Source organism: Peromyscus californicus, unplaced genomic scaffold, assembly GCF_007827085.1.
Source record: "Peromyscus californicus insignis strain IS unplaced genomic scaffold, ASM782708v3 Scaffold_12__1_contigs__length_115047231, whole genome shotgun sequence".
Taxonomy (NCBI): Eukaryota; Metazoa; Chordata; class Mammalia; order Rodentia; family Cricetidae; genus Peromyscus; species Peromyscus californicus.
The window spans coordinates 63,636,657-63,649,221 of record NW_026294413.1 but is presented as its reverse complement, the minus strand read 5'-3'; the positions used below and the strand labels follow the sequence as shown (position 1 = coordinate 63,649,221).

Genomic DNA, 12,565 nt, shown 5'->3' with positions numbered 1-12,565 from the left:
GGCCAGCCTGGATTACAGAGTGAGATCCAGGACAGGTACCAAAACTACACAGAGAAACCCTGTCTCGAAGAAAAAAAAAAAAAAAAAAAACCAACTAAATAAATTATTGATAGAAACAAGTACTACTTCCAATGTTAGCTGACTAAGAGTAGATTATAAAACATACAGATCATGATCTTGATTTATAAATAAGCATTAACATTCACATTACTGTAGCTATGTAAGACATATACACATACAAATTTAAGCTATTTACAAAAGCCAATACGTTATGCTAAAATATGTGAAATAATGATGATAATATAAACAAATTTAAAGGTGATCTTTCAGGCAGGAATTTTGAGTAACCTGTAAGCTTCCTCGCAATGCTGTTACAACATGAAATCTGAGTAACATTACTTACTCTTTTTATCTGATGAGGTACTAAAATCTATACCACCTAGGCCTTCGTTGCCTGCAGTTGAAGTAGGTGCTGTAGTTCCCAAAGACAAGCTTAAAGCATTTTGTCCAAGACCTGTGAATGAACCAAATAACATTTATCAACTTTCCTGACTTTAAAAGAATTTCCCCGGCCGGGCGGTGGTGGCGCACGCCTTTAATCCCAGCACTCGGGAGGCAGAGCCAGGCGGATCTCTGTGAGTTCGAGGCCAGCCTGGGCTACCAAGTGAGTTCCAGGAAAGGCGCAAAGCTACACAGAGAAACCCTGTCTCGAAAAACCAAAAAAAAAAAAAAACAAAAAAGAATTTCCCTTTACTGACCAAAGCACGCAATACTTTAAGACCACAGATTTTCTTACTACCTGTTTTAGGAAAATAATATGAGACAAATCTGTACCAAATGATTTGGGTAAATTTTGGTAATCTTGTTGGATTCAACAATATACTTAGTTTGGAAGTTGAGAACTTATTAAAAGGCCTACAGGTAAACATTCTATTATTATTTATTTTTAAAACTTTTTCTACAAAATTTGTTTCACATGATATATTTTCAGGTGAATACAATTTCTATTTGATAGTTTGGAATTGCACAATTTTAAAAGAATCTAGTGTGAATTCATAAGATGTATGACATACCTTAAATGTTAAATATTAAATACACATTATAAAAGGATGTTACGAAGAAGAAAAAAAGCTTATTTTAAAAGTAAATAGCCTTTATTTTCTTATTTAAATCTCACCTCACTGGCAAAAAAGGCTCAAATGGACTACAGTTAATCATAGTAATTATACTTAGAAACCAATAGATTTTGTGTTGACAAACCTATTCTCCCACAAACCAATGCAGGCCTACACTGGTATGCCTGGTGCTTAGACAAAATGCTACCTGTTTTAAAAGCAGAAAAAACATGATTTGATAACTGAAAACTAGATTTAAATTGTGGCAATGACTAAAAGAATAGTTAAATAAATATCATTATGCTAGGTAATCCCAACTCACAATCTGAAATACGAAACAATTTTGGCCCCAAGCACTTCATCAAAGTGATACTCCACTGTAACTTTTTAAAGTCAATGGCACTTTTAGGTTAGCACAGGCATAAAGTAAGCATGGAGTATTGTGTCAAGAGTCTACTAAGTAGTGTAGATTTGGCTGAGAATCCTCTGCTTCCTGATCCTGTGGAGATATGACAAGCCAGGAAGATGCAAGCTCTTGCCACCACAGGCAGCACTGCCCAGGGGCTACTCCTTAACCTCTGCTGTACTCCCTGAACTGAGCTCAAGTTGCTTCTATAGAACATTTGGTTACAGCAATAAGAAAAGGAAATTCAGAGCACTGGGAAGTTATAAAATGACCTCCTCTCTTTTCTATTGTATTTTCATTTTTGCTATTATAGGAATCTATGTGAGAAATGTTCACATGCTTATCCTACAAGAAAGAATGAAGCAGTCATTACCTATCTGGTTACTGGAAGATATTTTGAGTAACTACAGAACTAGAGAATAATGGCAAAAATAGTGAACACTCTAGATTTCTACAGGTCACCATGACCCACATCTTGCCTTCCTTTCCAACTGCCTGGATCTTTTCCATTCACCTAATACCTCAACAGAAGACAAAAAATTACTAGTTTCTTTGGCAGAAAGCATCAGGCCATGCTTTTTCACCTTATCCAACCAAAGTAAAAAGCTACTAATAACAAGAAAGCTTTACTTCTCAAAAATGCCCTCTCCTGACTTCCCGAAGAAAAACCATACTTAGAAGCCAGGCTTACCTGGCTATAATACATGAAGTTAAGAAGTAAACCTCCCTTATTATAACTCCAATTAAGCAAATTTTACCACTGAGCCACATCCCCTGCCCAAGATAACTTAACTGACATTTATTTAAAAGACAAATTTCTGTGGAAGTTTTCGGAATCTTTCTTTAAATAGGCTCACTGAGGAAAAAGGACAGCATATTCTAAAATGTGGCTAAGATGTCCACTTACATAGGAAAACCATTATTTTGGTTTTTATACTGAAAGAAAAATAGATTATTAGAAAAAAAAAGTGTTCTTTTTAACAAGCTGAAAAAAATTTAAATGCAAAGGCGCAAAGCTACACAGAGAAACCCTGTCTCGAAAAACGAAAAAAAAAAAAAAATTTAAATGCAAGTATTTACTATTCTGGAAAAAAAATACTAGCAATTACCTGATGTTGCTGTGTTTGCACTCTGGAAAAGTGAACCTCCCAAACCAGCTAAGGCTCCCCCTAAAGAAAGTCCTGTTGATGCTGTTGTAGTTGTGGCTGGTGTTGTTCCCAAGTTATTTAGAGTAAATCCTGTGGATGCTGAGAATGAAAGAGAGAGAGAGAGAGAGAGAGATGAATAAGCCTTCATATAAAAACAGCACTTAAGACCACAGGAAAATAGTATATTCTCAAAAACAGAATCCCATTGATACATTTGAATCTTTGGGGAAACCACTTGCTCAAGAAAACTTCAAAATACTCAGAATAAAGAGGAATGGTAGCTTCAAGGTAAAAATCAGGGTTCCTCCTCCTTAGTCCACTATTACAATAGTAACTGATTCTAGACAACAATAATTTATAATCCCAGCCAACAATTCTGCCTTTAAAAGCAAACCAATCCTGAGCCAGGTGAGTTTACAAATGTCTTTTTTTTTTTTTTTTTGGTTTTTCGAGACAGGGTTTCTCTGTGTAGCTTTGCGCCTCTCCTGGAACTCACTTGGTAGCCCAGGCTGGCCTCGAACTCACAGAGATCCGCCTGGCTCTGCCTCCCGAGTGCTGGGATTAAAGGCGTGCGCCACCACCGCCCGGCTTTTTTTGGTTTTTTGAGACACAGTTTCTCTGTGTAGTTTTGGTGCCTGTCCTGGATCTCGATCTGGCTGCAAATGTCTTTATATTTCCTGCCATAAACAATTCAATCACTCAAGGAAGAAATTGATACTTTTTCCTGTCTCTTGAAGCCGGGCAGTGGTGGTGCACACCTTTAATCTCAGCACTAGGGAGGCAGAGACAGGCAGACCTCTGTGAGTTCGAGGCCAGTCTGGTCTACAGAGTGAGTTCTAGGACAGGTTCCAAAGCCACACAAAGAAACCTTGTCTTGAAGAAAAAAAAAAAGAAAGAAAGAAAAAAAAAACCAAACCAAAGATAAAACATCTCTGTATTTCAGTCCTCTGATCCTCTTTATTCAGAGTAGAGGCCATATTTCAAGACAGCCATAACCACTTTAATGGTCAATGCTAACTTTTTACAGATAAAGTCTTGTTACATAGCCAAACCTTGCCTTGAACTCTAGATCCTCCTGAGGCATCCTCTCAAATCATAGGTGTGGACCACTAAGCCTAGCTCTAAAAAGCCAATAGTTCAGTAAGACAAAATTGTTAACTAATTCAAATAAAAATTTCCCAAAGTATAGTTGTGTTTTTAAATGTTTTATGCTTATACAGCAAACACTTTATCTGCTGAACCATCTCCCCAGCCTGATGCTATGTTTAATATAAATGGCTTCTGATGTTCTCTAACTGGATACAATTTAATGTATTTAAATTTAAATTCAATTTTCTTCCCATTCTGTCTCACCTGCTGGAGTGGATGTCAGAGCAGACGAAAGAGTGAGACCACTAGCTGAGGTAGAAGTGCCAGGCAAGGCAAATGGTGTGGCAGATGCTGCAGGCTTACTGAATCCTAAACTGAAGCCTGTTGTAGATGCAGATGTAGTAGCCGGTGTTCCTGTTTAAAAAAAAAAAAACACAAAAAAAAACTCATTTTATCTTAATCATATAGATATTGTGCTGGTTTTAATTAGTATCCTTTTCTCTATTGTAAATAGGATAGAAGGATTTGTAGGTGTAAAAGAAAATATTTAAATTGGGACTAAATCATGGTGAATATAAAAAAGATAGTCCTGCTGGTTAAGAAAAAAAAATGCAAGATGGGTGTGTTGGCACACGCCTTTGATCCCAACACTCAGGAGACAGAGGCAGGCAGATCTCTTATGAGTTCTAGACCAGCCTAGTCTACATAGTGAGTTCCAGGACAGCCCGAGAGACACAGTGAGACCCTATCTCAAAAAAAACAACAAACCAATAACAACGAAAAAGAAATATGAACACAGTCACATTTCAATTCCATGCCCAGAGTTACCTATACTAGCACTTGTTCCCCTTTACTCTCTTGGCTCTCAACAGAAAAGTAGTCCCTCCTGTTCCAGACTACACAAGCACCATTCTGTACTCCTGAAAATCCTCTTCTTCCTGGACCCCACTTCTGTCAGCACCAAGATCTCTTCCTACTCCTGCCTGTAGATCTCCATCCTCCATTCAGGTCTTAAGTGGACTCCCAGGGTTCTGTTCCTGCTTCCTCCACTGATCTCTCCACTTTCATCAGTCCAACTACGTAGATGAATCTAACCCTAACTACTACTAGCTTCTTTATTTTACTGAGCAGTATCTCACTAAGTAGCCTAGGCTAGCCTTGAACTCACAATGTTCCTGCTTTAGCCTCCCTAGTGCTGAAAAAGCAAGCATATGCTACCATACCCAGCTATGAATCTAAATCTATGTCTACCTGAATCCCCACTGGTCAGTGGACTTTGACGTCCCTTTGACTCATGCATTTCACCACAACAAAACCTTGCTAAGTAAGTCCCTCCTCAGTCAATTCAATCACTCAAGGAAGAAATCATGACACTTTTTCCTTCCTTTGCATTGCTTTAGTTCCAAATCTTATTAATAATTCTATTTCAAAAATACTGCTGGATTACTGGTACCTTCAAAAACTTTAGGCCACCTCAACAGTCTCTTAACCTGTCAGTCTCTTCCAATCTCTCGTCTACTCTTAGTATTACCTCAGTTACTTTAACAGCATCTTAGTGTTGGCATTAACTTTTCTTTAGGAGACATGAACTAGTGTCTATTCATCCCAGATGGAAAGAACCAAAAGAAATCATTGGTCAACAATGAGTTTAGCTGGGGAGACCCAAAGAAGCATGAGTGAGGGCTTATCTCCAGGAGAATGGGCAACTACACCACTGAAAACAGTCCTCTCTCCACAGCAATTAAACTGCTCGTCTACTCTCAGGGAAGGGCAGGACTCGAGGCCTGCCTTTGTGAGCAGCCCAGTATAAGTGAGCCTTCCCTCTCCAGCCCAGTGTGAGGGAATGTTAGTTATAACTAACATTAACTCATAAGAATGTTACTCAATCTTATGAGTCCCAAGTAGGTGACCACACTTAACCTCATTTGAAAACAGCAAGAGCTAAGAGGATAGTGCTCTACAGCATCTGGTAATTCTGTCCACCTTAAGGACTCCATATGTCCTCAAGCATGTCTAACAGTCTAAAGGCCTGACAAAATACTGCTCACTCTTATGTGGTCTCAACGAGTTCTTTAAATAGCAAGTCTTCCTTCCATTTCCACCTCTGAATCCTAAGCTCCAAGAACAATCTTTTTTTCACATTCCCTTAGATCCTTTTATGATTATGTAACTTTGTATTTTTAACTGCTTTGCGTAAAATATGTCCCAACTCGAGCTGAGCCTACTCTCCTCTGCCTTCCGTGCTGCCATTCCTGTGTCTATTAGCACAGTATCAGACACAAGAACATGTTTATACACTTGCCTATCTCTCCACGTCAGAGCTCATGAATGCCCTGTCCATGCACTTACTGGTTTTGATGTAATCATCTTCTTAGTACCATGTTCACCACAGCAAACTCAAGTTAATACTGAATGTCCAAGGCATGATATATATGCAGGCTACATAGTTTGGAAGCACTAATTGCTTAAAAACTATTAAATGAAGAAATACAACCCACATGTGGGCTTTTGCTGGAGTTACTGTAAAAACTCAGAAAGCATGCTTCTGGATTGCCCTGAGGACAACTGAGAGTTTATCACAAGGCATGGTGCTTTAAAATTGTGTGTGGATGGGTTATAAGAGAACAAGAAAAGTCTACTATTTGTCCTCATAGCCAGTCTTGTCAAAACAGTTAGGTAACGGGTAAGCAGCAACTTAGTAAAGTCTGCCAATGATGACCTTAACCTCACACAAGACTTTTAACACACACACCCATACACTTCTCTTGAGACAGTCTCGCTAGCTATCCCAGGCTGGCCCAGGAGTCACTGAGTAGCCCACACTGGTTTTCTACTTGTGATCTTCCTGAGTGTTAGAACTAGAGCCATGCACCTCCACACTGGGCTTTATCATCCCTTCACTCTTTCTATTTTATAGCCACTCATCATTTACTGCTCTCCAGACTGAAGAGAGGCTGACAGTCTAGTTGTTCACGTTCCCTAAGCTTATCACTAAAAAACTATTGTCTTCAAGGTAGAAGAGAATCCAAAACTTTCATTAGTATATATTTTGTTTTTCATTTTGGCAGCAGCGAGGATTAAAACACACACACACACACACAAAGACAGAGAGGGGGAAGTGCTCTTCCACTGGGCTATGCCCCCAGCCCCATAATTCTATGCCCCTAGCCCCATAATTCTGTAATGTTATACATAACTAAAAGCTTTGCTCTCAGGTTTGATAGGACAGTTAACATTTCAATTTTTAGAGATGCAACCAGGGCTCAATTATAAGACTGCCCCATAGTTCGGTGTTCTTGCCAGACCTGGAAATGTAATGTGACATAAACTTCCACATCAAAAGCCATCCATGTTTAAAATACATCTAACTTACAAAGGCATGATATAGAAGCATTGTTTTTTATATACTAAATACTGAATAGTTTTTAAAAAATAATTATGTGGGATCCAGACAAAGTTCTTTATAATTATTTTCTTTCCCCCTACTCTGAAATATTAGATGAGGAGAAAAGCTATTCAATTCATTAGAAAACCAGAGTTTGATCTCTTCTCAAATATTCTTACCCAGAATTAATTCTACAGTTGTAGTTGTTATTCTCAGAGACAAACAGACAAAATTGAATGATCAATGAAGATGACTTCCTTCTAGACTCCACCTTCAGAGACTCACACACTTCTAATAAGACAGATACATGTATTCTATCTGGCAACAAACACAGGCATTTTTTCCTAGGACACTGGTTTTGATCAAACAGGCTGTGTATAATTTGATTTCAAAGTGGATAAAATACAAACAAGTATTACTTAGAACAAAGCCCGGGTGCAGGGGGCGGGGGTGTTATTCCAAGCGGAACCCTGGAACTGAGAACTAGCTCAGCAACCTTACTGGTTAATACCCCTGCTGTTAGAGCACATTTCATGGGTGTGCCCTACACACTGAACAGCCAATGAGAGGCAGCAACTGAGACCAAGAGGCTCTGGAGGTAGAGGATAAAAGGCAAATATGGAAACAGATATTTGAAACATGTAGTACTAAAGCTACGAAGTACTAGAAACAAAAGCTATCACTCAAATATGTACCAGAAGTTTTCAAGAACTACACTTTTTTCTGCTAAAACAACTGTTTTAATATCAAAACTTAAAACAAATGGGTAAAAGTACCTTAAGCAACCTTTACTAAAGAAAAAAAAAATACTGCATTATATAATCTACTACAAAAAATCATCTTGATTCAGACTCTCAAGTGCTTGTCTAGAGCTGCTCCTTTACCCACACGATCCTCCAATTCTTTCCTCCTTTTTAAAGCTTTACAATCAGTAATGGCCGCTTAAATAAAGATAGAAGGTGGAAACTGGGAAGGAAATATCTCATTTACCCTTGAGAACAAGAACATCCTCCTTACCTGAACTTGCTCCTCCTAGAGTGAACCCAGTGGAAGGCTTAGCTCCAAAGAGTCCTGTTCCAAAACCACTGGCAGAAGCAGATGTAGATGCTGGGGTGACAGAGCTTCCGAGAGTTCCAAAGTTGAGCCCCACAGAAGGTGTGCTTGTTTATTTAAAAAAGAAGAAAAAAAGTCTATAAAGGCTAGTATTTACTTTGGAAAAATAAAAAAATAACTGCCTAGGATTGTTTTCTGTCAAAACATCTAAGATCCAAGAGATATTAAAAGGAATACTCCTAACAAATTCAAATACCTCCCTTTCCTCCTTCAAAACAAGTCAAATGTAAAGTTAATCTTAAATATCACAATGCTGAAACATACCTGAACCTGTTAGCTCTCTGGGAGGCTAAGGCAAAGGAATCACAACTTCATGGCTGGATGACAGAGTGAGTTCAAGGCCAGTCTGGGCAACTTGATGAGACCACATCTCAAAATTTAAAAAGCAAAAATGTGGCTTGAGATACAGTGCAGTAGTGAGCATGCTCTTCCCATGTGCACTGTTCTAACCACTACTATAGAAACAAGGGACACACAGCCTGGGAAGGCAGAGTCTTTAGCAATTAGGGCTGGCTCACAGGACAATCACCAGCAGCAATCACCACAAATATACCACTCTGAAATTTTATCTGAACCCTAGGATATTTGAAATGGCCAAAGATGATTATTTTTTCCTTTGAACTACCTGAGTACAGTTTACACCACAGTTCCACAGCTACTCACATAAGGCACACATTCCAATCAAAGTTACTCTAGGTCTCTGCACTGCTACTCCATCACTGCTATAATACCATGTCCTCTGTCAAGACTGTATTCACAGGAGAAACTCTTTACAGAGCTTCTGGAAACCTGAATAAAGAACAGCTAGTAAAAACAGGTCAATGTGAAATTCAAAGCCTCTCAAGTTCATAGCAAGCCTCAGAGACCCACGTGTGCTACCTATGGGGGGGGGGGGGGGCGGCTAGGAAAATAAACACAGTTTCAACGATTTGACACCTCAAAAATCATGTAGGAAATTAATAGATTATAACACATAAACACAATGGGAAATCTTAATACTCATGTTACATATTCATTACTTCCAATTCTGCCCTTTCACAAAGCCAAAATCATGCCAGGCATGCTAACATGCCTGCAATCCCAGTTATTCAGGAAGCTGAGGCAGAATTACAAGTTTGAGGCTAGCCTAGGCAATTTCCAGTCTCAAATTTATTTAAAAAGGTGCTTGGATTGGTGGCATTTGTCTGTAATCTTAGCTACTCAGGAGAAGCAGGGTTGTCAAATCAAGGCCTACCTGAGCTACGGAATTCAGTTCAAGGACAACTTAGACATCTGAGATTACCATGAACTAAAAAAAACAGAAAGAGTGCTAGGGATACAGTTCAGCAATGGAGCACTTGCACACATGTAACATCTTCAGTTCCATGCAACATAATTCTTGGTTTAAAAAATTAAAAAGAGGCAGGGGCATGGCTCAGAGGTGGAGGCTCACCTACCAAGCACAAGACACAATCCACAACACATATGCCAAAAACAACAATAACAACAAAAACAAAACCAACCACATGGTGATGGAGTACAGAGATGATTAAGATAGCTCCTATTTAACAAACATACTGTTTGCTAGCTAAATTAAGACAACCACAGTCCTGGTCAGAATATCACTCCAAGTTACTCAAGTTCAGGAACCATCAACCCCACAGTCAGCTGGAAGAGCCATACAGCTTTCTGCACACTTGAGGAGCCCAAGGGGGGAAAGCTGCAATTCAAGCAGGAGCAATGCATACTTTCAAGAGGGAAGCAGATGATGCCTAAAGAGTGGTGGGTGGTGGTGACAAGGAGCTGCTCGAAGAGGGAGAACTCTGGATGAGTGCAATAGCACGAATACTCCACTGTGTTGGTCTCCCACTGAGTCTAAACAAAAAGCATTTTTAAAACATATTACTGACTATAATTAAAACCAAGTAGAGCTGCTAGGTCAGTGTTCAGTTCTCAGCACCCCTCTGGCCTTTGTAGCATCACACACACACACACACACACACACACACACACACACACACACACACACACACCTACCCCTCTCTCCCTCTCTCCCTCTCTCTCTCTCTCTCTCTCTCTCTCTCTCTCTCTCTCTCTCTCTCTCCAGATTTAAAATGTGGTAGCTCAGGGGGTATCTGACACCCTCTTCTGGCCTCAGAGGGCAACGCACACACACGTGGCACAGACACAGGCTAAACACACACACATATCAAATAAAAATAAATGAAATCTAAAAAAAAAAAAAAAAAAAAAAGAACTAAGTGAGATACACCATTAAAAGGACAAACCTAAAACCGATTAATCACTCAAAAAAGAAAACGAAGGGAAAAGTTTTAAAAAGACAGTATAGCACAGTGGCTTGTGTCTAGACAGCATAAGTAGTACAAGAAAGCATACCCAAAAACATTATTTGACTGGAGCTGTCTGATAGTACTGTTATTTTTTATTTGCTGTATCGAATATGGGCTGGAAAAAATGAGCTTTCTTGGGATATTAAATGTCTAGCCATTTTGGTCTATAGCCACATTATGGTTAAGCTTCAGGAGATGCCTCATCCTTCGAGTACAGAGTTCCTGATTTTAGGAACGCTTTACAAGAGACCGAATTCTAACGATGAACCCCTTCACTGAAATGGTCTTCTGAAGTCCCTAGCTATACATTTGTCACTATCTGAATATATTACACAAACTGATGAATATACTACTTAATAAACTTGTAGTGAAAGGAAACAATAACGCGGGTGGTTATAATGCAAAATTCTTTAGGATGTTATGCTAATCCGCATACGATACGAAATTACTACTAATAAACGCCATAAAAGCTTAAAAAGACAGATTGGGCCCTCTGTGCACAAAGACTTGAAAATGTCGTGAAACAAAAATAATCACAAATTCAATGCACCGTAACGTTCAAAATCGTAAATACTGTAATGAAATCTGAACTATCAAGAGGAAGTTTTTAATTATCCTCCTCCTATTTTTCTATTCCTAAAAGTCAGGAACAAGCTGTCATTCATTCAACACCCATTCTATCCCTGAGACGGATGCCAGGCCGCTTCCTGCAGTCGGGCCTCCGCGCGTCTGGGGATCGCAGAGCCTTGGCAGCAGAGGTCCCCAGCCCCACCATGACTGACACACTGCGGGGGTCGCGGGGAAGCCAGGCAGCCTGACGGCAGACCTCGACAAGCCGAGCCTCGCGGGGAAGCCCCAGACCATGGAAGACTTGTTCATACGGTTACCTAGACGTGCCGGTCCCAAAGGAGAACCCGCCTGTGCCGGTCCCTCCGGGGGCCACGGTGGTGGAGCCCAGAGTCCCAGACCCAAAGGAGAACCCCGTGGACATGGCGGCTCTGGGCGCGACGCCGTCAACAAGAGTGGAGAAACCTGGGACGCTTCTGTCCCCTCACTGCCGAGGCAGGACGTGCAACATCGCTGCGGCCAGGCGGGAAGTTCAACCTCAGCAGCTTCGCGGCGAGACCGGAGTGGGCGGGGCCACACGTGCACGCACGCGCGACACCGCCCGCGCGCCGAACGTCCCGGAAGCGCACCCGTCGCGCAGGGGACCCTGGGACCGGGGTGGGGGCGGTGCTAGCGTCAGGCAGCCAGGATGGGCGCCCCGCCTACTCTCTTAAAGAGCTAAGCACCTGGAGTGCCAACTACTCAAGAAGTTCTCGCGGTAGTTCGTGCCTTACTTCCTGAATGAAGACCCCACCACCCAAATGTTGCTTCAGGCCGGCCTCCTGCCAAAAACCATGCGAAAAACCCCAGAGTTGGGAAGGACCTTGGTCGTCACCTTATATTCCTCCAAGGGGGCATCTGGGTTTCGATGAGTGTCACTGCACCCGAGAAAAAAGGAGGGTGTCTACCTTCTGATGCTCCGAAAATTCACGGGTTTTAATTCACACACGCTTCCGACCAGAGAGCTCTTCCCTGGTGCTCCCAACTTGCGTGTGCCGAGGGGCTCTGGAGCGGCGTAGCACTCCCTGTCTCCGCTGAGGTCAGGGGACATGGTGCCCCAGGTCCTAGTGGGCAGAGGGTGTAGCGCGTGCCATTCTTGGGAACCTTCCCTGATGGCTGGTTCGTGGTCATACGGCTTTCCCACACCTTGGGCTATTTACTAGACGAGTTGCCAGAAGGACGATAAAAGGACAGAAACCTGAGATCTAAGAGACAGAATGTACCGGGGACCTGGAGCAACATGAGCGCCAAGAAAAGCTTCCGAGCGGTGGTCTGGAAGCGCTGCCATCATGACGTGGCTCTTGTGGCTCTTTAGTTCTCCGTCAGAAATTGGCATATTGTTCCTGCAAGCGCTTTGCCTACCTTAAGGATCA

The 12,565-nt window shown here is 41.2% G+C and overlaps 1 protein-coding gene across 1 annotated transcript in view; it reads right to left on the bottom strand.

Annotated features, from left to right (window-relative positions):
- Positions 1-11,747, bottom strand: part of Nup58 (nucleoporin 58) — a 35,876-nt gene extending 24,129 nt beyond the window's left edge. Inside the window, exons 1-5 of the mRNA XM_052733055.1 lie at positions 11,474-11,747; positions 8,161-8,303; positions 4,023-4,172; positions 2,631-2,768; positions 404-514 (exon numbers count right to left, since the gene is read on the bottom strand). Of these exons, the coding sequence (XP_052589015.1) occupies positions 404-514; positions 2,631-2,768; positions 4,023-4,172; positions 8,161-8,303; positions 11,474-11,577 (646 nt within the window). The 5' untranslated portion in view covers positions 11,578-11,747. The remainder of the gene's footprint in view (positions 1-403; positions 515-2,630; positions 2,769-4,022; positions 4,173-8,160; positions 8,304-11,473) is intronic.
- Positions 11,748-12,565: the final 818 nt, after the last annotated feature.